General features: G+C 48.9%; 1 protein-coding gene and 1 long non-coding RNA gene across 5 annotated transcripts; both read right to left on the bottom strand.

The window, feature by feature from the left end:
- Positions 1-281: 281 nt before the first annotated feature.
- On the bottom strand, positions 282-6,255 carry ZNF324 (zinc finger protein 324). 4 transcript variants are annotated; one of them, XM_077911763.1, is made up of 5 exons: positions 5,821-6,255; positions 4,759-4,840; positions 4,184-4,310; positions 3,725-3,841; positions 282-3,176 (listed from the first exon to the last, which is right to left on the bottom strand). In XM_077911763.1, the coding sequence occupies exons 3-5, from the start codon at positions 4,302-4,304 to the stop codon at positions 1,723-1,725; spliced, it is 1,692 nt and encodes a 563-aa protein (XP_077767889.1). In that variant the 5' UTR covers positions 4,305-4,310; positions 4,759-4,840; positions 5,821-6,255; the 3' UTR covers positions 282-1,722. The 4 variants fall into 4 exon arrangements, with proteins under 4 accessions (XP_077767889.1, XP_077767915.1, XP_077767904.1 ...); XM_077911789.1 differs by lacking the exon at positions 4,759-4,840 and having other exon boundaries at positions 5,821-6,245; XM_077911778.1 differs by lacking the exons at positions 4,184-4,310; positions 4,759-4,840.
- A 531-nt stretch (positions 6,256-6,786) lies between these two features.
- On the bottom strand, positions 6,787-12,962 carry LOC144322218 (uncharacterized). Its single transcript, XR_013387800.1, has 3 exons — positions 12,776-12,962; positions 8,875-8,946; positions 6,787-6,975 (listed from the first exon to the last, which is right to left on the bottom strand). It is a non-coding gene; the product is annotated as an uncharacterized LOC144322218 (long non-coding RNA).
- Positions 12,963-22,892: the final 9,930 nt, after the last annotated feature.

Below are 22,892 nucleotides of genomic sequence, written 5' to 3' on the forward strand. Positions count from 1 at the left end.
AATCCCCTGGCCTGGACCATAAACAACTCCTATCCAGGCAGAGGCCCTGTTTGGGGCCCCAGGCACACCACCCAGCACAGACCTCCTTGGATACTCCTACACCTATGACTACCAAGGGGATAATAGGTATCCCAAATCCTCAGTGGGCCTCAGACTACACATCTAACCTTTGGTCTTTCAAAGAGACATGGGACAAAACAAGGTCCCTGTACATTGGGGAAACACACTGAAGGCATGTATGCATTGTGCTAAGATGAAACAGGCATCAGACTGTTACTGTGCACGTTTGAAAATTTTTATCTGAAAACCTCTCTGGATTGTGTTCTTAAACCGTTCTGAACCATAATCTGGAGGCTGGGAGGGGAGGCCAAGGCTGTGCACTTCCACACTGCTATGCAAGGATTAACACAATATACGTCCATTCCAACTTCTACTTTTGGGTCTTTTCTTTTTTGTTCCCAAGTAAAGAGTCCACTAACATCCCTGGGAGTAAAGCCTCAGGTCACGATGGACGCTGGTCTGCTGAGAGCCACAGGGAGAAACCTGGGCCCCACCCCACCGATCAGACTCCGTGTCCCAGCCATGTGGAGGTGTCCCACGATGGGAGGGTGCACACACATGGCCTTAGGGAACGGCAAATCCCCTTTCCACTTGAGGCAAGAGAACAGGTGGACACCTGTCCACCAGACTCTGCAGAAACAAGTAGTCCCATCTGGTCTCCTCCAAACCTGTTATGATCACCTCTTCTCAGGGCAGTGGGGATATAAAGGCTCCTGTAAGGGAGCCTTTGGTAACAAGAGGATGTGGCTAATCCTGAAGCTTGGATGAGAAACTGAATGGAAGAGCATGGCTGAAGAGCCATCATTCTTGATGCTGGTCTCCCTCTCTCCAACCCAGGGCCCTCTACCTCTACTTGCTCCACCGTCTGTGGGAGTTCTAGGTGCAGGTAGCCAGGCCTGGCATCACCCAGCTCTCACACTGGCAGACTAGAGCATGGGTGCCAGAGCATGGGGGCAGAGTGCTGAGCTCGGGATGCTGAGCCTATGGCCAGGAGCCATGTCCTGGCTCTGCTGTGTGCAACTCACATCCCCTCTCTCTGCCTCAGTTTCCTCATCTGAGAAATGGGGTACCAACCACAGCAGCCACCTCACAGGGGTGGCAAGGGGCACATGTTGGCCCTTATCAAGATCCTGCCTATCAAGGTCCTGCAGATACCCTCGGTAGGCCTGAATCTCTCTTCCCCTCCCTCCTTCCCTCCCTTTCTCTCCCTCCCATTCTTTTCCGGAGGTGGAAGCTGAGACTTAGAGCCCAAGGCCAACACCAGACAGCACATGACAGCACCTCCTACCCCCTGGATCTGCTCACAGGAGGCCTTGGATGAAATGAGGTCTTGAAGGAACATCCTGAGGGTCAGCCTGGCAGTCATTGCTGTAGACGTGGGAACCTTCTAGGACCACCTCCCCAGCACTCCAGCCCTCCTCCTCCTCACCTGAGTACCCAGGTCATAATAGGCATGAAACAGCACTCTGCCAGGTCTCTGCCCTACCAAAGTCCCAGCATCCACACAGCCCCGATATTTCTGCAGCCTGACCGTTGGGATGACCTGTGGCTGAAATGGCAAACATCATCACCATGTGCAGATGGAACCACGGTACAGGGCCATGTCTTCTCCAAAATGTGGATGTGTGGGCAACACAGGTGTTTAGACAACCAGCTGTGAACTCAGGCTTCAGCAGGCTTTGAAACTGTGGCTGGACCTGAAGTGGGAATGGGCCCAGCTTCCCTCCCCAGTGAACCCTCTGATGATGCTCCCAAAGAAGGCCTGGCCTGGGGGCACAGGCCTGTCCCACGCCGCGGTTTCCGCACAGGTTTCTCTCCTGTGTGGATCCTCTGGTGGTGGAAGAGGGCTGGGCGCTCTCGGAAGGCACGGCCGCAATGTGTGCATACAAAGGGCTTCTCACCCGTGTGGATGCGTCGGTGGCTGAGCAACACTGCGCCCTTGGCAAAAGCCTTCCCGCAGTCCCCACAGCGGAAGGGCCGCTCACCCGTGTGCAGTAGCTGATGCTGCGTGAGGTTAGAGCTGTGACTGAAGGCACGGCCACATTCTGCACAGGCAAAGGGCTTTTCGCCTGTGTGCACACGCTGGTGCTTGAAGAGTGAGGAACCCTGGCTGAAGGCAGCACCGCAAAGAGCACAGGTATAAGGCTTCTCACCCGTGTGAGTGCGCTCATGCTGGATCAGGTGTGAGTTGCGGCAGAAGCGGCGGCCACACTGGGCACACGCATAGGGCCGCCCACCTGCGTGGATTTTGCGGTGCTGGCTGAGGTTGGACCCATGGCTGAAGGCCTTGCCACACTCGCTGCAGCGGAAAGACTTCTCAGCTGTGTGTATGCGCTGGTGTCTCACCAGGGAGGAGCTATGCCTGAAGGCCTTGCCACAGGCTGGGCATGCATAGGGTGTCTCACCACTGTGGATGCGCTGGTGCTGCGTCAGGTGTGATGTCTGGCTAAAGGCCTTGCCACACTGAGCACATTCATATGGCCGCTCCCCAGTGTGGGTGCGCAGGTGCTTGAGCAGGTCGGAGCTCTTCACGAACACTTTGTTGCATGCCCTGCATTCGAAGGGCTTCTCCCCTGAAAGGAGGCCAGTGCCTGTGTGGAGGGCCTTGCCCAGCTGATGCCAGGTCGGGGGCTCCTGGCCAGCAGGGAGTCCATGAGGCTTGTGGCTAGCTGTACCCTTACCACCTTGCCCAGAGGTGAGACCAGCCTCAAATTCTGGAATTTTGGGGAAGGCTCTCCCAGGGGCCTCCCGCCCATATGGCTTCTGACCCCCACATGCCCTCAGCTGCTTGCCTGGCACGGGGCGGTTCATAAGGGCCTTCTCCCTGGGTGAGCTGTCCTCAGCCATCCTCAGTGGAGAGGTCAGCCTGAGGCTGACACTGGCCTCCCCACTGCCAGGACCTAGCAGGAGCCGTTCCCAATAGATTACAGACACCCCTGTGGGTTTTTTCTCCTGAGAAGGGGAGATGCCCTGCCAGTCCTCCAGGCTTTTTCCACGATCACACATGCCAGTGAAGGGAAGGACCCTTGTAGGCGCTGGACGGGAGCCATCATGGAGGGCCCCTGGCAGCGCTGCTTCTCCAGGAACCACCCTGTCGTATGCCAGATGACGGGAACCTGAAGGCACAGAAATGGTGGATCCTGGGTCATCCTGGCCAGACGGGATGGTTGGGGCATGCCTAGTGGTCAGGCAAAGGAATGCTAAGGACTGGGTGTGCAAGCTGGGGAGAAACGCAGTGGCCAGATACCAGTGTATGTACTTCACTTCTGTCCCAGGGGACTCAAGCCTGCTTTTGTTCCTTACACAGATAGCTACCTGATGCTACAGGCCCTACTCTCAAACCCTGTCCCTGCCTGTGCCGCCGCCGCGCACCCCCCCTCCACCACCACCACTGCCTCTCCCATAGTGTGGCCAGTGCCATGAGTGTGGGTCACAGACTGTCCTGGTAAAGGCTGTGGCCCACTGCCTGGCATGGGGTACCCTGGGATCTCCCCCTTGATGGGCAAGCCAAGGCCAGAGCCTCCAGGAGTGGCTGATGGTATAAGGAGGACGGGAGGGAGTCAGGCAGGAGGTGGGAGATGAGAGCCTCCAGGAAGGCAGGGAAAGGGGACAGAAGCGTGGCGGCAGATAGGCCCAAGCTCACTCCCTCTGAGTCCCCACTCACCAGGGCTGGCCTTCCTCTGAGCATTCCTGGCTGGCATCACATCTGTCTCACTGAGAACCCAGGGCTCCTCGCCACGCTCAAGCTGCATGACTACCCGGGGTCGTGACGCAGAGAGCCCTGTAAGAAAAGACAAGCAAGTGAGGGGCTAGGCCCAGCTCAGGACAACCTACCGCCCAACAGATGGCAGAAGTCAGGGCTTTACGGGGTATAGATGGTGTCATCTGTGCAACCAAGAAAACCACACACCACATGGCAAGACTCACAGGAAGAGTTCAATGGTCCCTGTGAGGAGAACCGTGTTGGCAGCACCAGATGAAAGGGACCGAGCCTGGACACAGAGGCGCCACAGCGGCACAGGGACACTCAGCCAGCTGGTATGAGGCTGCTCATAGGCCAACAGGAGATAAGGGGTTAGTGCTGGCAACAACAGAGCTTCCCATGGAAAACCCAGGGCCTTACCCAGTGAAGCCACAAGTGCGAAGTTCTCTAGCATCACGTGGCAGTACAAGGCCCTCTGGGCTGCATCCAGGAGCTCCCATTCCTCCTGGGAGAAGTACACGGCCACATCCTCAAAGGCCATCAGGCTCTACAACAGTGGGCAGGGGAGGATGGACACGATCTAAGCTATGGCTGATGACGACCCAGGACCCACCTCCCTGTCCCAAGGGCTATCTTTCCCAATATCCCTCAGAGGCTTACCTTGCTCCCCCTCACCCTCCTCTCCCCAGGCTCTGCAACTCTGCAGATGCAACTTCCCTCCTCTTTCCTAAACCCTACCTGTCTAGGGCATAGATGCCTTCTCGGCCTCCTGACTGGCCACTTACACAAGGTAAGCAGAGCTAGCTCTCGGCCTTCAGATGGCTACCACCCCAAAGGCAGGCCCAAGTGCACACTCATGCTCCAGCCTTTGCACAGACTGACCTCCCCAGACATACCCTTAACTGTTCCTGGAATTAGCAATTGTACAAGTTCCAGCTATGGACCCTGCAGGACATGCCCATGCTCGTAGGGATGCCCCCTTCTGCTGAACTTGCCTGACATCCCAAGACTGCTCCTTCAGCATGAACGACTGGCCGGCTGATCCCCTCCAGTCACTACAGGAGGGGCCCCAAGGATCTGGTGGGCACACAGGAAGCCGGTTCCACCCTCCCTCCAAACTATGGTCCCTCCCCCATTTCCTTGGCCAAAACCCTGCCTTCAGCCACTAGCCAAGCTCCACCCCTCTATCCCCCACCAAGAGCCCCGGGGGCTACCGGCCTTTCTTCATCTCCCTGGAGTGCTACCCATCCCTGGCCGCATCCACGAGATTCCTTCCTAAGTTTGATTCCCAGGCCTTGCCTTGGCTCAGAATGTCAGGCCCCTATCCTTAGGCATCTGCAATTCCCGGTCCACACCATACCTCCACCCTGGGACATCACAGACTCCCTGATCTTACTCCGCAGCCTGCTTTCCCTTCAAATTCCTGTTCCTGTCTAAAGCACCTCCGTTCCTCTGGGTGCTCAGGCCAAAAAACTTGGGACTGTGCTCTACTAGGGCCACTGGCTCACACGCCACACCTGAGACCTCAGACCCACGGGAATCCAACCCCTTTTCCGTCTCCGCTGGCCCAGCGTGCCTGCAGCAGGTGCCGTCTTCGGCTACCCGGACTGTGGCAGTGCCTGCTCCGTGCACACAGCCACCCCCGCTCTGCGTCATTTCTCCGCCAAGGAAACGGTGGGATACTTTAAAAATCCTAACTTAAAGCATGTCCTGGCTCTGTTCGATTCCTCCCCGGGCCCCGACGTAACTCCTCAGCCTGCTATTTCTCTTCCTTGCTCACGTCTGGAAGCTCAGTTCCCGAAGCACCTAGGCTCAGTCTCCCCTCCCAGCTTTTGCACGCGTGGGACCCTCTGCTGGGAACTTCCGTCTACACCTCACTCCTTTGGCTGCCAGAAGTGGGGATCTCGCACGTGCACGCTCCACTGGCCTGAGCCCCCGGGCCTAGGACGGACCGGGAGGGGAGACAAAACGTCCAAGTAAAGTCTCTCCCTGAGTCGAGGCTCGGGTGCCTCGAGGAGGAAGCGGGCGGTTGGTGGTCTCACGCTTCCTCTACTCACCTGTGCGGGCTCTGTCAGCGCCGCGGTCGCCATCAGAACCCTTGCTTGAGGACGCGCAGAAAGCGACGCACAACGCGACGTCCCGGCTCCAGGCCTCAGTCTTCCCGTCGTTCGAGGGCACAGACGCCCAGGACGCCGCCGCCCCTGCCGCCCGGGGGTCGGAGAACACGTGACTCTGGGCACCGCCCCACAGCCTTGCGGGGCGTCCCAGGCTACACCCGGAGAAACCCAGGCTCGGGGGACGCGACCGTCGCCCACGATCACGGCGTGCGCGTTGCGGCCCTCCGCTCGCGCCTTCCTCGCAGCCCTCGCCTTGGGTCTCCAAGCCTCTGGAAAACCGGCCCGGGCCGGTCGCGCCTCAGTCCCCGACACCGGTGTGGCCCCACGCCCGGCAGCAAAGTGACAGCCCCCGGACGCCGGAAGTCCAGCCTCCGCAAGCCGTCATTGGCCCCATGAGCGCTGCGGACGCACGCGCGGCGCCTTCTGGGAAGCGTAGTTTCCGCCGGCTCGGCGGCCAGTCGGGCGGTATCCTTGCCCACGCCTCTGGAGACCGTCAGGCATCTCCGCGCAGCGCTCTGGGAGATGGGTTCCCGCAGGCACGACCCTGCTTCCGTGGGCCCACGCGCGTGAGGTGGGGAGTCGCCCGGCTGGGGGGCCTGCGCTCGGGGTCCTGGGATCCCGGCGTGCACCCAAGCGGCCGCCGACACTAAATGCTGGACGCGCAGAAGCGGAAACTGCTGAGGTCCCGGGAGGCGACCCCAGCCTGGGGCTTTAAGGACAAAGCCCAGTGTCGTTGCGGGCGGGCTGTGTGCGTGTGCGAGCGTTGGCGCTTTGGCAGCGAGCCTGGCAGTGTCCACCCCAGCGCTGCCTCTGGAGGCCTGGGCTCGGGTTTGGCCTCTCTGTGTCCTGTGAAGGGTTAATATCACTTTTGCAGCCTCTACCCCAAGGGCTGCAAGCCCCCAGCCTAAATTTTTCTTGAGTTTGAATTGTTCTCTGAGACGTCCCTAACCCATCTGCTTACCTTACTAAACTGGACCGCGCAGAATGTATTTTCCCGGACTTGCTTGTCTTTGGGTCGTCTGGGTGTTGTTGGCACATCACGATATTGATTCCTCGGTGTCTTTTCCTCGGGACCAACCTGAGTGTCTGTCACACCTAAAAACAAAAGGAAAGGCAGTCTCTGCACACGGGTGGACTGCTGGCAGAGAAGAAGAGGTTTTCCCTCTGTTGCTCCACTGGGACGATTTGGTTTTTTTCAGGGTCGGTAATCTGCATGCATAAGGTGGTACAGTCATGTTACCCACCGCATATTACCCACCGTTTTAAGGAAATACGGAATTAACGTGTGTCAAGTTCGTTCATTATTCCTGCCTCCTTCTTTTTTTTCTTTTTTTTTTCCTGCCTCCTTCTATATGCATCTATCTCCGCTATAGATGCTCGCTTTGAAAGAGTTTAAGAAAATCTAACATATTAAACTCGTGACTTATTCAGAAGCTTAGAGGCATTAACATTTCAAGCACTGTTTGAATGTTTGGAGACATTTAATTTCTTTAAAACTAAGTATTTTAAAATTATCCCTATAACGTGTAATTAGTTAGACTAGAAGGATCTTGATTGCCTACTATTTAGAGAAATGCTAATTGTTTGGTAAACTCACAATTTAATGAAATTGGAAATGAAATAAAAATGGCAACACTCGTCCTCTGTACACAGAGTAGCTCCATATCCCTGATTCAGATCTCACCCTGAACAAGATTGCACTGCCAGGTGGCTGGCGGTGGGGGGTTGTGGGGGGCATGGGGAGGGTGTTGCCTGGGGCCGGTGGTGGGACCCTAGCTAACCTGGTTGGACTTCTGTGAACCCCTGTGTCCTCATCTGTGAAACAGATAGTAATAAGCATTTGCATTGTGCTGAATTGTGCTGAACATCCATTCTTTCCTTGGCTGGGTTGAGCCTGCTGATGAGCCAGTTGAAGGCACTCTTCATTACTACTAGTGTTTTCTATCTCTAGCCTTAACTTTTGATCTTACCTTAGAGTTTCCATCTCTCTGCTTACATTATCCATCTATTCCTGCATTTTGTCTACTTTTTTTCCACTAGGACCCTTAACATCTTAATCATAGTTATTTTACATCCTGTGTGATACTCCCAACCTCTGTGTCCTATCTGGTTGTCATTCTGATGATTGCTTTGTGTGTGCTCAGCCTGTTTCTTCTTGCCTTTTGATATGCCTTGTCATTTGTTGTTGAAAGCGAGAAATATGTTTGGTAACAGGAACAAAAGTAAACAGGAGGTTTGGTAATATGGGTCGAAGTAGGACTGTACTTAATGTTTGTTGTAACTATGGGTGCTAGAGGCTTCAAATTCCTCTAGTGGTCTAGTTTTTGTCTGTTCTGTAGACTTTGTGCTCTGGTAAGTGTTCCTCTCCAGAGAGAGTCCGTGTCTTGCATCTCTTTTAGTTGTAATCCTGTTACACTGGAATTCCACTGATGTGTAAAAGGTGAGAGGGGAGAGGATCATACTAAATCTTCCAATGAAATCCCAATCTTTAGTAGCACTGTGTCTGAGGAGCATATCTCCACCACCGTAGTTTCTTTCTTTCATTTTTTTTTCCTTGACCCCAACTGCCTTCCCTGGCTACAGCATTCTCAAAGTATTTGCTAAAAACCCTGGCCCCTGCTGACTATGATCTCTCTCACTTAGGTGAGAGAAGAAGGCTAGAGGGACCTGTAGTGGGAGCAATGTCCTTCACCCAGCTGCAGATGGCTCTAGCAGCTTTATTCCTGGTAGTATATATCTTTGTAGGGAAAAGGCTCTGGGTATATTTCATGATGGTTATCTTTCTGGTCATATAACACCTGCTCTTCCCCTGCTCCATGCTAACAGCTGAAAAAACAGAGACATGCCAGTTAACTGAGTGCATATTGGACACAGCCAGGATGGAGTCCATGGGGTCACTGCCCAGGGGACAGGAATTAGGTTTGAAAGCCCAGACTGGGAGACTCTGCGCAGGTGCAAGTACAAAGTGACATGATAGGTCCCTTGCTCACTTACCTGTCTGGGCAGTTTGGTACAGCCTTAGCCTCTGGTGGCAGAGGAGCACCATGTTGGGCAGCAGGTCTTGGTCTTTGGAAAGAACAAATGAATGTCATCAAATAGCATGTTAACAAGGCATTTCAAAGACATGTGACCAAGTGAGGACACAATAAGGGGACACTGGTGTTGGGGGACCTGAGAGAAAGAGATGAGGCATGAGGGGAAAGGATGAGATATGAGGTCACAGCAAGGGGCTGGGAATCAGGAGAGACCAGCAGAGTGGGAGGATGTTCTGCAATGTCTAGTGTTTAAAAAGACACAACAAACCCAAAGGGAGTAATTTACTTCCATCAAGACAGCAAACCAAGACACAGTTGAACCAAAGTACCTAAGTAATACAATGTGTGTAGGTTCCTTAGTGTATATGCAAGCTCCCTGTCTCCACACCCTAATACACTGAATAAAAAGCCTGCTGGGCACCTGGGTGGTGGCTAAGCTTCCGACTCTTGATCTTGGCTCAGGTCATGATCTCAGGGTCTTGGGATCAAGTTCTGTGTCGGGCTCCATGCTCAGCAGGAGTCTGCTTGTCCTTCTCTCTGCTCCTCTCCCAGCTTGTGTTCTCTCTCTCTCTCTCTCAAAAAAAAAAAAAAAAAAAAAAAAAAAGCTTCCTGTACTAACCCTACAGGTACACAGTGCCCTGGTTCCTTACTTATTTAGTAAGAAGTAATTAAAAAGTTCTTTAACACTTCCTTGGGTTGTGTTCAATTTAATGCACGCTAAGCAGTGAATCCCTTAAGTTCGGTTACACTTTGACAAGGTAGCATACTTGTGTACAAACAGTCCAAGTGGGATCTTTTTTGAAATACAGGCAAGCCTCTTAGCATGGGATGCATTCTTACAGGCCTCACCATCCACAATTAGGGACATGCAAGAATTATTCCCTCCTAACTTTGGGAAGAGAAAGGTCTACACTGTTTCGGAGTGGCAGAATCAAATGAGATGTTCTGTATCTGATGTTTCCAAGCCCAAATGCTTCAAACTTGCATAAAATGTATGCACATGTCCAGTTGGATGCAGAATGCAACATGGAGGGGGGCTACCGGGTGGTTCATTCAGTTAAGCATCGGACTTCCACCCAGGTCATGGATGGAAGTATGGAGCCCCAAGTTGGGCTCTCCTCCCCGTTCAATGGGGAGTCTGCTCTTCCCTTTCCCTCTTCCTCTGTCCCTCCCATATATATATATATATTTTAAAGCAACATGGATGAAGAGAGTCAGCTTAGGCCCAGGCCCAACCTAAGTTTGCAGGTGAGTTCCTCTGACCATAACCTGTGTGATAATGGGCCCCGATGTCCCCTGTCTGTGATTTAAGTTTCTTCACATCTAAAATACTGGACTAAGAATGCACAACTCCAGGTTGTTGGGAGTATTGACATTTAGCTCCTGTCCCGGGCAGCCTTGCATTAATGTTGGGCACCTCTGTGACTTGTGGAAATCACCACACCTGTCTTGGGCCACATACCTAACAGTGTTACAGCCTTCTGTGTCTGGGAGTCAGAAAGTGCCTCTAGCCACCAGCATCCTCTCACACTCCATCCTAGTTCAGAGGGTTCCATTCTTGACTGCTGTAGGAATCATAACCTCATTTGCTCCTACCTTTCATCTCTCAGGGCAGCTGGCTGCTGGAGTGGGCAGTGATTTGGAAGCTGGCACTGCTGGCCATACCCAGGTGTCCAGCCTGGTCATAGGAATAGGGAGAGGGATTAGCCCAAGCCCCTAGACCAAATTACCTGGCACCAGGGTACTTCTGGTATAACTGCATGGCAATACGAACATGATACATGGAGCTTTCTAATAGCAAAACTAAAATAATGTATCAATGAGTGTCATTTTTCCTATTCAAGGGAAAGAAGAGTGTATCTAGTACCTCATAAAAAATGTAGCATCTTTCACGCTGCATTTTTGGGGGGGCCCAGAGAAATCAATGACCTTTATCATGTTCCATTCTGTTTTAGATAGTGTTAGTAGCTTTTCATATATTCACTCATTTATACCTAAGGACTCCTGTGAGGTAGGTACAGTTGTTGCTGCTGTGTACCTTTCCCAGGACCCCTCTGGAGCAATAGTGTGTCTGGATACCAGCTTGCTCTGGGATTCTTGTCCTGTATTGCTGCCCTCTTCCACTTATGATCCATCAGGATAAAATAGTTATGTCACTGGCCAGCTAGGGTGAGTTTGAGGGTGTTTGGAAGGAGAGGAAACTTTAAGCACATGACTAGTATTTTGATTGCTAAGCCAGCCTCTTCACTGACACAGAATCACAGCCCCAGGGATCCCTGGATGGCTCAGTGGTTTAGCGCCTGCCTTCGGCCCAAGGTTTGATCCTGGAGTCCTGGGATCGAGTCCCACATTGGGGTCCCTGCGTGGAGGCTGCTTTTCCCCCCTGCCTGTGTCTCTGCCTGTGTGTGTGTGTGTGTGTGTGTGTGTGTGTGTGTGTGATGAATAAATAAATAAAATATAAAACAAAAAAAAAGTAAAGCAGGCAAAGTTTTAGTAATATATACATTCCAAGGAAGAAGCAAGCCAGTCAAGAGAGACAATGGCCCCAGATACTCCAGTGTGTGGGCTTATAACAATTTTATTCTTTTGGGTGATTCCTAGGGTCATATCATTTGAGTGACAGGCCTGGATTATATAATAATTACCCAACTAAACATGTCTTTTCCCATGATGCATTCAAAATGCCTACATAGGGATGCCTAGGTGGCTCTTTCTCTCTCTCTCTCTCTCTCTCTTAAATAAATAAATGAATAAAATCTTAAAACAACAATAACAAGAGAACAAACAAACAAAAAAACCAAAATACCTGCACCTTAGGAAACCTCAACATTATTTCTATTTTAGAGACACAGGTCAGATAAGGACAAGCAGCTACTTTCTACACAAGTGCAACCAGCACAAAAAAACAAAACAAAACAAAACAAAACAAAACTTAACTCTTCATCTGCTGGGATGCTGTAACCACAAACTGATGGTTAGATAGGTGGAATAGGGTGATCCCTGGGTAGGCCTGGGGTGGGGTGGGGCTCTTGATCAGGACATCTAAAGTCTGTCCTCCTGTTGCTCATGCCTAGATTGTGCCTAACAGGAGCTGTGTATTTCCTCTGCTTGAATTGTCAGGAAGTATTGGAGTTTTCCTTCTGGTCACCAAGGATGCTATATTTAGACTCAGAGTGAGGTATAACCCACATGCACTATGCTAGTAGTCTCTGCTGAGTACACTGAGGGACTTGAACGCATTTTCCTTCCCCAGGAGGAATTTATAATCACACAGCTTCATCTTTGCGAAATAGAAGATTTTGTCTTGACTGAATATTGAATTCCGTAGTTCAGTTTGGACTGGTGCAGCTAGCCTCTTAAGCTGTGGCATACCCTCAATGTCTTTGAGGTTCAACATATGCCTGTCCTACAGCTCAGCAATTCTTTTAGGGATATATCCATAGGAAATAAAAGCACAAGACCACAAAAATCCTGGTACATAACGGGGGCCTGGCTGACTCAGTCAGTAGAGCATGTGAGTCTTGAACTCAGGATCTACACCCTACATTGGATATAAAGATTACTTTAAAGTCTTTTTAAAAAATCTTTAAAATATCCTGGTACATGAGTGTTCATAACACCTTTATTCATAACAGCTAGAAGTTGGAAACAACTCTGATGGGTAAAACCAGTGGGTGGAATAAACATGTAGTAACATTTCCTACAATGAGGTACTATTCCATAATAAATGAAATAATGGTATAGGTTACAACATCGATGAATCTCCCAAAATTATGGTGAGCAACAGAACACACACACAAAAGGTCCATATGGGATAAATTATTCCATTTATATAATATGTTAGAAAAGACAAAACTAACCTGTAGTGGCAGAAAGCAAGTCCTTAGTAGTTGTCTGACACATGGGTTGGAGATGACTGAGGGAGAAGTACACAAAGTGAACTTTAGATGTGGTGAGAATGTTCAATATTTAAGTATGTCATTACATAGGTGTATGTATTTGTAAAACTCACTGACACTTAAAAGAGCATTTTGGGGTATCTGGCTGGCTTAGTCAGTAGAGCATCTGACTCTTGATCTCTGGATCATGAGTTTGAGCTTGATGTTGGGTTAGAGATTACTTTAAAAAATTAGAAGGAAAAAAATTAGAAGCATTTGGGGCATCTGGATGGCCCAGTCCATTAAGCGTCTGACTCTTAATTTTAGCTCAGGTCATGATCTCACGGTTGTGAGATCAAGCCGTGTGTGTCAGGCTCCATGGTCAGTGGGAAGTCTGCTAGAGATTCTCTCTCTTCCTCTCCCTTTGCCCCTCTGTATTGCATGAATAGAGGTTTCTGTGATTTTTCCTGCGTAACCAACCACCTCAGTCTGCACATATGCAGGCAGGTTAAAGAATGTTGTTTATGAGTAATGTTGTGTGCTGCATGAGTAACTGGTTAGTTGACATTAGCTTGCCTCTAGGTCAGAATTGGCCCCTCTGTTCCAGATGCCAAGAGGTATAAATTTTATCTTGTATCTCCTCTGACTCTAGGCTGGGTGGGCCCCCCAGAATGGAATCCAGCAGACAGGTATATATGGTCTAGGGTCCTTGAAGATGTAAAGACATGATAAAATAGAAATACACCCCACTCCAAAGTGCATGTAGGCAAACACGTTTAATTTCAGTACTCATCATTTTGCCCTATAAATACGACCTTTATGGGGATGGTCAGTTGGAAGTCTCACCTGAGGGGAGGATGCTCCACCCAGGCCTCTTAGTGGGGGCTCCAGCCTGGCTATCTCCACAGGGCTTCCTTAGCTAATGAGGTTGAATATTGTAAGTACTCAATTTGATGTAACTTTGTCTTATTCTCCTTTACTGCTTACTATTGCCCTCATCTATGCATAGATTTCCCTTTTCTTCTTTCTGTTTCTATTAGATTTTTATAATATTAATAAAGTACATTTGCCTTTTTAAACTGAGAGTATGGCTGCCATGAATCTTTTTAGAACACTCTTCCTAATACTAAATCTTTTTTAAAAATTAAAAATTAGGCTTTCTCGCAACAGGTTTGCCACCAGAACACAGGTGTCATGAAAACCACCGTTAAACCTAAACCAAAATGGGAAAGGAAAAGACTCACATCAACATCGTCATCATTGGACACGTAGATTTGGGCAAGTCTACCACTACTGGCCATCTGATCTACAAATGTGGTGGGATCTACAAAAGAACTATCGAAAATTTTGAGAAGGAGGCTGCTGAGATGGGAAAAGGCTCCTTCAAGTATGCCTGGGTCTTGGATAAACTGAAAGCTGAACGTGAATGTGGTATCACCATTGATATCTCCCTGTGGAAATTCGAGACCAGCAAGTATTATGTGACCATCATTGATGCCCCAGGACACAGAGAGTTTATCAAAAACATTACAGGCAAATCTCAGGCTGACTGTGCTGTCCTGATTGTTGCTGCTGGTGTTGGTAAATTTGAAGCAGGTATCTCCAAGAATGGGCAGACCCGTGAGCATGCCCTTCTGGCTTACACACTGGGTGTAAAACAACTAATTGTTGGTGTTAACAAAATGGATTCCACTGAACCACCCTACAGCCAGAAGAGATACGAGGAAATCGTTAAGGAAGTCAGCACCTACATTAAGAAAATTGGCTACAACCCCAACACAGTAGCATTTGTGTCAATTTCTGGTTGGAATGGTAACAACATGCTGGAGCCAAGTGCTAACATGCCTTGGTTCAAGGGATGGAAAGTCACCGGTAAAGATGGGAATGCCAGTGGGACCACACTGCTTGCAATCCTGGATTGCATTCTGCCACCAACTCGTCCAACTGATAAGCCCTTGTGTCTGCCTCTCTAACATGTCTACAAAATTGGTGGTATTGGTACTGTCCCAGTGGGACGAGTGGAGACTGGTGTTCTTAAGCCTGGCATGGTGGTCACCTTTGCTCCAGTCAATGTTACAACTGAAGTAAAGTCTGTTGAAATGCACCATGAAGCTTTGAGTGAGGCTCTTCCTGGGGACAATGTGGGCTTCAATGTCAAGAACGTATCTGTCAAAGATGTTCGTCATGACAATGTGGCTGGTGACAGCAAAAATGACCCACCAATGGAAGCAGCTGGCTTCACAGCTCAGGTGATTATCCTGAACCATCCAGGCCAAATCAGTGCTGGATATGCACTTGTGCTGGATTGTCACACAGCTCACATTGCTTGCAAGTTTGCTGAGCTGAAGGAAAAGATAGATCGTTGTTCTGGAAAGAAGCTGGAAGATGGTCCCAAGTTCTTGAAATCTGGGGATGCTGCCATTGTTGATATGGTTCCTGGCAAACCTATGTGTGTTGAGAGCTTCTCTGACTATCCTCCTCTGGGCCGTTTTGCTGTTTGTGACACGAGACAGACGGTTGCTGTGGGTGTCATCAAAGCAGTGGACAAGAAGGCAGCTGGAGTTGGCAAAGTCACCAAGTCTGCCCAGAAAGCTCAAAAGGCTAAATGAATATTATCCCCAATACCTGCCACCCCGGTCTTAATCAGTGGTGGAAGAATGGTCTCAGAACTGTTTGTGTCAATCGGCCATTTAAGTTTAATAGTAAAAGACTGGTTAATGATAACAAAGCATCGTAAAAACTTCAGAAGGAAAGGAGAATGTTTTGCGGACCATTTGTGGTTTGTGTGTGTGTGTGTGTGTGTGTGTGTGTTTGTGCATGTGTGGCAGTTTTAAGTTTTTAGTTTTTAAAATCAGTACTTTTTTAAAAAATTATTTATTTATGATACTCACAGAGAGAGAGAGAGAGAGAGAGAGAGAGAGGCAGAGGGAGGAGCAGGCTCCATGCACCGGGAGCCCAACGTGGGATTCGATCCCGGGTCTCCAGGATCGCGCCCTGGGCCAAAGGCAGGTGCCAAACCGCTGCGCCACCCAGGGATCCCTAAAATCAGTACTTTTTAATGGAAACAACTTGACCAAAAATCTGTCACAGAATTTTGAGACCCATTAAAACAAAAGTTTAATGAGAAAAAAATAAAAAATTAGAAGAATTTTATTTATTTATATATTTTTAAAATTTTTATTTATTTGAAAGAGAGCAAGAGAGATCGCAAAGGGAGAGGGAGAAGCAGTCTCTCCACTGAGCCGAAAGCCCAATGCGGGGCTTGATCCCAGAACCCCGAGATCATGACCTGAGCTGAAGGCAGATGCTTAACCAACTGAGCCACCCAGGTACCCCTAAGAGAATTTTATCATATGTAAATTAACATTGTTTACATAAATGATGTCAGCATTTATAAAATCAGGAGATTCTACATAAAACCCATACCTCTGTCTTTTCTTCAACATCAGAATACTCAGCAACTGTCTGTTGATCCATTTCTGTCTGTATACATTGGGAGGGCCAGTCCAGTACCAGCAAGAGCTAGAATGCAATGATGGCTATTAGTGCTAGCAAGTCTGGTCAGGTGCATGCTCTCAGGCCATTAGTTACTGCCTTTGTGATGGCCGCTGAGCAGAAGACAGAGGGAGGCAATGGGAATTTCAGTTATTCCCTCCTTCCCTCTCTCCCTCCTTCCTTCCCTCCTCCCTTCCTTCCTTCCTTCCTTCCTTCCTTCCTTCCTTCCTTCCTCACTTCCTCCCTCTCTCCTTTCCTTCCTTCAAGTAGGCTCTATGCCCAACATAGGGCCTGAACTGACAACCCCAATATCAAGAGTCACATGCTCTACTGACTGAGCCAGCCAGGTGGCCCAATTATTTCATCTTTATATACATAGGTCTATAGATCCTGGAAGCTTTGCACACCCCATGCAGCATGACAATGGAGCAGGTGAGTCCCTTTAAACAGACTGTGTCCCCTCTGTGAGGGGACTGTGAGGGTATTTTTCAGGCACCCTCAACTCTCTGTAATTTCTTTTTTTTTTTTTTTAATTTTTATTTATTTATGATAGTCACAGAGAGAGAGAGAGAGAGGCAGAGACATAGGCAGAGGGAGAGGCAGGCTCCATGTACCGGGAGCCCGACGTGGGATTCGATCCCGGGTCTCCAGGATCGTGCCCTGGGCCAAAGGCAGGCGCTAAACCGCTGCGCCACCCAGGGATCCCAACTCTCTGTAATTTCATGATGCTTCTTTACACTTGATCTTAGCCAAAAGGCCGAGAAGCGATCATGATGCTTCTTTAAACACAGATATCACCCACTTGACTTACACCTGCACATAGGAGTCCAGCCTCCCAGGGCCATGCCACAAAAGTCAGCTTCATCTCAAGACTTCTGGGAAAATGGGGTATGTTCTAACAACAAGGAACCTACTTGTTTCTCATTTCTGACAACGGAGGATATCAGATCAACCATCCCCTTTCTCACAAAGAGCTCAAGGTCCTTAAGTCACTCTGACCTGACCACAAATTTTTGCTTGTAGTGCTCTTCATACAGGAAGCCTTAGGGTAGTAATACAATGATGTCACAACTAGACAGAGGCATGCATTGCAATCCCCAGTTGCCCCTGAGGCAGATGTTGGAGGAGGGGCCCAACAATATGTGCTCGTTTTTATGCTGGCATGATTAAGATCTCAATATCTCAATCTCCTCTTGATAAATAAAGCAATGGAGATTTATTTTATTTTTGTTATTTAGATTTTATTTATTTATTCATTAGAGACAGAGAGAGGCAGAGATATAGGCAGAGGGAGAAGCAGACTCCCTGCAGGGAGCCTGATCGGGGAGCCAGGACCCCGGGATTATGTCCTGAGCCAAAGGCAGATGCTCAACCACTGAGCCACCCAGGTGCCTCTGGAGATTTATTTTATTTTTTAAGTAATCTCTACATCCAATGTGGAGCTTGAACTCACAACTCCAAGATCAAGAGTTGTATGCTCTACCAACTGAGCCAGCCAGGTGCCCCAGAGATGGAGATTTAAAATGATTTTTTAAAGTAATGCACTTATTATCAGAGTCAAGAGTAGTCCAAGAAAGCTGGTTTTGGGGTGCCTGGCTGGCTCAGTCAGTTAAGTGACCAATTCTTTTTTTTTTTTAAAAAGATTATATTTATTTATTAATGAGAGACACACACACACACAGAGAGGCAGAAACACAGGCAGAGGGAGAAGCAGGCTCCACACAGGGAACCCGACATGGGACTCAATCCCGGGTCTCCAGGATCATGTCCTGGGCTGAAGGCAGCATTAAACCGCTGAGCCACCGGGCTGCCCTAAGTGACCAATTCCTGATCTCAACTCAGGTCTTGATCTCAGGGTCAAGTTCAAGTCCCAGATTGGCTCCACACTCAGCATGGAATCTATTTAAAAAGGAAAGAAAGAAAAAAAAAAAAAGGAAAGAAAGAGCAGCCCGGGTGGCTCAGCTGTTTAGCACAGCCTTCAGCCCAGGGTGTGATCCTGGAGACCTGGGATCAAGTCCCACCTCAGGCTCCCAGCATGGAGCCTGCTTCTCCCTCTGCCTGTGTCTCTGCCTCTCTCTCTCTCTCTCTCATAAATAAATAAAATATTTTTAAAATAAAAATAAAAAGGAAAGAAAGAAAGAGAAAGCAAGCAACCTGGTTTGAATGTTACTACAGGGACTCATTAAATTCATCATGAAACAAAAAGCTGACATCTATGAAGAAAGGAAACTTTCCCCCAGAATCCCTCCAGAGACTCCTCAGGTCTCCTTGGCCAGAATTGGCATGGGTCCATGCCTAACACAGTCATGGATGATAGATATGAAACCCCAAACCAGCTCAGGACAAGTGAGATTCCCTCCAGGGGAACTCAGTCGTAGATTTTCCTGAGCAACACAGGCATGACTGCAGCACAGTTCCAGGTGTCACAGACAGCAGAAGGCAGAGTGCTGCTTGTTCAGATCCCACCAGGTCACAGACACAATATAGCTCAGACAGCAGAGGCTTTCCTGCTCTAAAGAGGAAAAGAGTAACTCCATTTCTGATGGTTGGCTGCTGATTTCTTTCTAAACCTCACCCTCCATTTCTCTTTTGGCTCCATATGTGGACAGGTTGACAGGCAACTTTGTGCATGCTCCTTCTCCTTTGGCACCAGTGAGAACTTTAAATGTCACAAATCTCCAGCCTCCATGCAATAACTTTTCCACAGCTCCTTCCAGTAGGCAACAAGACCTGATCTACTCCACCTGACTCACTGCTCTGCCTAGTCAGCCTAGACCTGCTGGTGACTGTCCAGATCTCCCCAGGAGTTCGCTGTATGAGTAAACTTTCTCTTAAATTCTCTTGGTGTATACATCATCAGCTTTTGAACCAAATTTTGGTGTGTGTGGGTCTATCTCACTTATGTGGGCTGACCACAAAACACCCACACATAGATCACTTCCTCAGGGGTAGTGTTCTGGTGCATAAGGTTTAACTATTGCTGGAGGTTACCTCATGAAGGCTGCTCATGCAGGGCTTATCCTCTGTGATTAATTTCAACCTGAAGGAAGCCACAGTGACAAGCCATCCTCTTCTAGATTCACTACACTCATGTGACTTTCTCCCATGCAGAGACTGGAGATGAACACATGTGCCATTTGGGCTGAAAATTTTCTGACGCTGACTGCACTCCTAAAAGCTTTATCAGGTGTGAACTTTGGTGTTTATTTTTTTTAAAGATTTATTTATTTATTCATGAGAGAGAGAGGCAGACATAGGCAGAGAGAGAAGCAGGGTCCCTTGTAGGGAGCCCGGTGTGGGACTTGATCCCTGGATCCGGGATCACGCCCTGAGCCAAAGGCAGATGCTCTACCACTAAGCCACCCAGGTGTCCCTGAACTTTGGTGTATAGTGAAATTAAATCTGTAGCTAAAGGCTTTCCCACCCTCGTTGCACTTGCAAGAACTTTCTCTCATGTGAGCTTTATCATGGTGAATACAGGTTGAGAGCTGGCTAAGTTTTCCCACATTTAGTGCACTTATTGTAACATCTTTCTCCAGCATGAACTCTATCATGAACAAAGTAGGCACTCTGGCTTAAGGCTTTGCCACGTTTGGTACACTCATAAGCCTTTCACGTCTACACTTTGTGGTGTGGGACTATGTGGAATTGATGGCTGAAGGCTTTCCCACATTTGCCAGATTCACATGGCCTTTCTTTGGTGTAAACAATCTGGTGCTGAACAAGAGCTCGGGGTTCACTAAAGGCTCCACCACAATGGCTGCACTCATAGGGCACTTCTCCAGTGTGAACCTTCTGTTAGTTCATAAGGTTAGACTTGTGGCCAAAGGCTTTCCCACATTTGCTACACTCATAGAGCTTTTCACCAGTGTGGATCTTCTGGTGCTTATTTAGAGTATAACTTTGGCAGAAAGCTTTTCTGCACTCCATGCACTTGTAAGGCCTTTCCCCAGAATGAATTTTCTGATACTTTTTCAGTTTACATTGTGGAGGCTGAGAAAATTAAGGCCATTCCACCTCAAGTTCAGCGTTAGCACAAGTAAAGCCATCTCAGGCCCCTGTGAATAAGAGCTGAACTTTACCCTACTTAAGTTACAGGAAAAACCTCAGAATGCCCTTGAAAGCCCCATATCAGAATGAGAACAGAGCTTAATGCCCTTGAAAGCCCCATATCAGAATGAGAACAGAGTTTAACGCCCCTGAAAGCCCCATATTAGAATGAGAACAGAGCTTAATGCCTGTGGCAGAAAGTCCCATATCAGAATGAGAACAGAGCTCAATGCCCGTGGCAGAAAGTCCCATATCGGAATGAAAAGAGAGCTTAAGAAATTCCTTCACCCCTTCTGGAAATCTCCTAGAACAGCCCAAAAACCCCAGCTGTGACTCACCTCGGGGTCCAAGTCCCTGCTCCGCTGTGTTGGGTATATTTGGACCCAAGCTTGAGCTTGCTAATAAACCCTTCAGTGCTTGCATTGGTGTCGGCTCCTTGGTGGTTTCTTGGATTCGAAATCTTGGGCACAACAACATGTGTGGCTGAAGGCCTTCCTACTCTCCTGACACATATAGGATGATTCTCTAGTGTGAATTTTTTTTTAAGATTTTAAAAATGTATTTATTCATGAGAGAGAGAGGGAGAGAGAGGGAAAGGCAGAGACACAGGCAGAGGGAGAAGCAGGCTCCACGCAAGGAGCCCGATGTGGGATTCGATCCCGGGACCCCAGGATCATGCCCTGGGCGGAAGGCAGGGGCTAAACCACTCAGTCACCCAGGGATCCCCTCTAGTGTGAGTTTTTTTTTTTTTAATTTTTTTATTTATTTATTTATGATAGTCACACAGAGAGAGAGAGAGAGAGGCAGAGACACAGAAAGAGGGAGAAGCAGGCTCCATGCATCGGGGGCCCAACGTGGGATTCGATCCCGGGTCTCCAGGATCGCGCTCTGGGCCGAAGGCAGGTGCCAAACTGCTGCGCCACCCAGGGATCCCGAGTTTTTTGGTGATCAATAAGCATTGATTTCTCCTTGCAGACATTTCTATTTGTTGGGCATCTATATAATCTCTCTTTAGGGGGAGTAGGTGGCTAAGAAGGGTAGACCTCTTCAGGAAGCCTGTCCCTGAGATGCTGCATATGAAGGGCTTCCCTGCAGTATGGACTTTGGGAACTGCCCAATATTGGGGCTGGGTGGGAAGGCTTTCCTGAGCTTGGTGCTGCTCCCTCATGGCTTCCTATCACTGTGGGTAGCTGGGTGTTATGTCATGGCTGTCTAGGACATTCTTGCACATACACAGCTTTTCTGGAGTATGCGCTCACCACAGGTGACAGGTTTCTCTCCATACTGAAGTCAACTTTTTCAGTTGAACATTTAAGTGGAACCAGAATTCTCTCTAGTATTCTCCACACTTGTGTAGTTTCTGCCCAGGGTCTGTTCCCATGCTTCTCTGGGGACAAAGTTTCTGAAGACAACCACCTGGGTTATAGGGGTGGACCTTCTGGCTAGAAGGACCAGCACTGGGAGACCTGTTGTGCCCAAGATTGCGAATCCAAGGAACCACCAAGGAGCCGACACTGATGCAAACACATGAGGGTTTATTTACAAGCTCGAGCTTGGGTCCAAGTATACCTGACACAGCGGAGCAGGGACTTGGACCCTGAGGTGGGTTTCAGCTGAGTTTTATGGGCTGGTCTAAGGGACCTCCAGAATGGGTGGAGGAATTTCTCAAGTTCTGTTTACATTCTGAAATGGGGCTTTCAAGGGCATTGAGCTCTGTTCTCATTCTAATATGGGGCTTCCTGCCACTGGCTTGGGCTCTGTTTTCATTCTAATATAGGGCTTTCTAGGAAGTTAACTGTAAGCTATTTTTTTCCCCCCTGTAACTGAAGTAATGTAAATTTCAGCTCTTATTCACAGGGGCCTGGGATGGCTATACTTGTGCTAACGCTGAACTTTTTTTTTTTTTAATTTTTATTTATTTATGATAGTCACACACAGAGAGAGAGAGAGAGAGAGAGAGAGAGAGAGAGGCAGAGACACAGGCAGAGGGAGAAGCAGGCTCCATGCACTGGGAGCCCGACGTGGGATTTGATCCCGGGTCTCCAGGATCGCGCCCTGGGCCAAAGGCAGGCACTAAACCACTGCGCCACCCAGGGATTCCTGCTAACGCTGAACTTAAAGTGGAATGGCCTTAATTTTTCTCGGCCTCCACAGACCAGACCTGCGATATGATTTTTCTAGAAACATCTTATTCCAACAGTACCTCCTTATCTTCCCTTCTATATGAATTACCTGAAAATAGGCAAATGCCCTTTCTATATGTCATGGTAAGTGGGTGGGGATGGATCCATCATTAAATGGTATCTAATAAGCTAAGAGCTGATTCCCTGGGTTCATAAGAAACTAAGGGAGGCAGGATCGGGCAGGGGTGGGGGATGGCAAGACCTGTTGGTACCATGTCTACCCACACCAGTGCAAAATATCTCATCAGGGTCAAAGATTCAGTGTGGCTGCTGCTCACCCTCTGCAAACATGATGCCGTAGGGGTGCTGGGACAGGCAAATCCTGTGCAGAAAGAATCCAGACATAGACCTAACATCCAGCCATCTCTTAG

This window comes from Canis aureus, chromosome 1 (genome assembly GCF_053574225.1).
Source record: "Canis aureus isolate CA01 chromosome 1, VMU_Caureus_v.1.0, whole genome shotgun sequence".
Classification (NCBI taxonomy): Eukaryota; Metazoa; Chordata; class Mammalia; order Carnivora; family Canidae; genus Canis; species Canis aureus.

Coding starts and splice junctions, on each gene's coding strand:
- ZNF324 (XM_077911789.1), bottom strand. CDS start 5,853: ATGGCGACCGCGGCGCTGACAGAGCCCGCACAG. Junction 4,311..5,820: donor CGCTGACAGAGCCCGCACAG/GTGAGTAGAGGA, acceptor CCACTGTTGTAG/AGCCTGATGGCCTTTGAGGA. Junction 3,842..4,183: donor CGCACTTGTGGCTTCACTGG/GTAAGGCCCTGG, acceptor CTTTTCTTACAG/GGCTCTCTGCGTCACGACCC.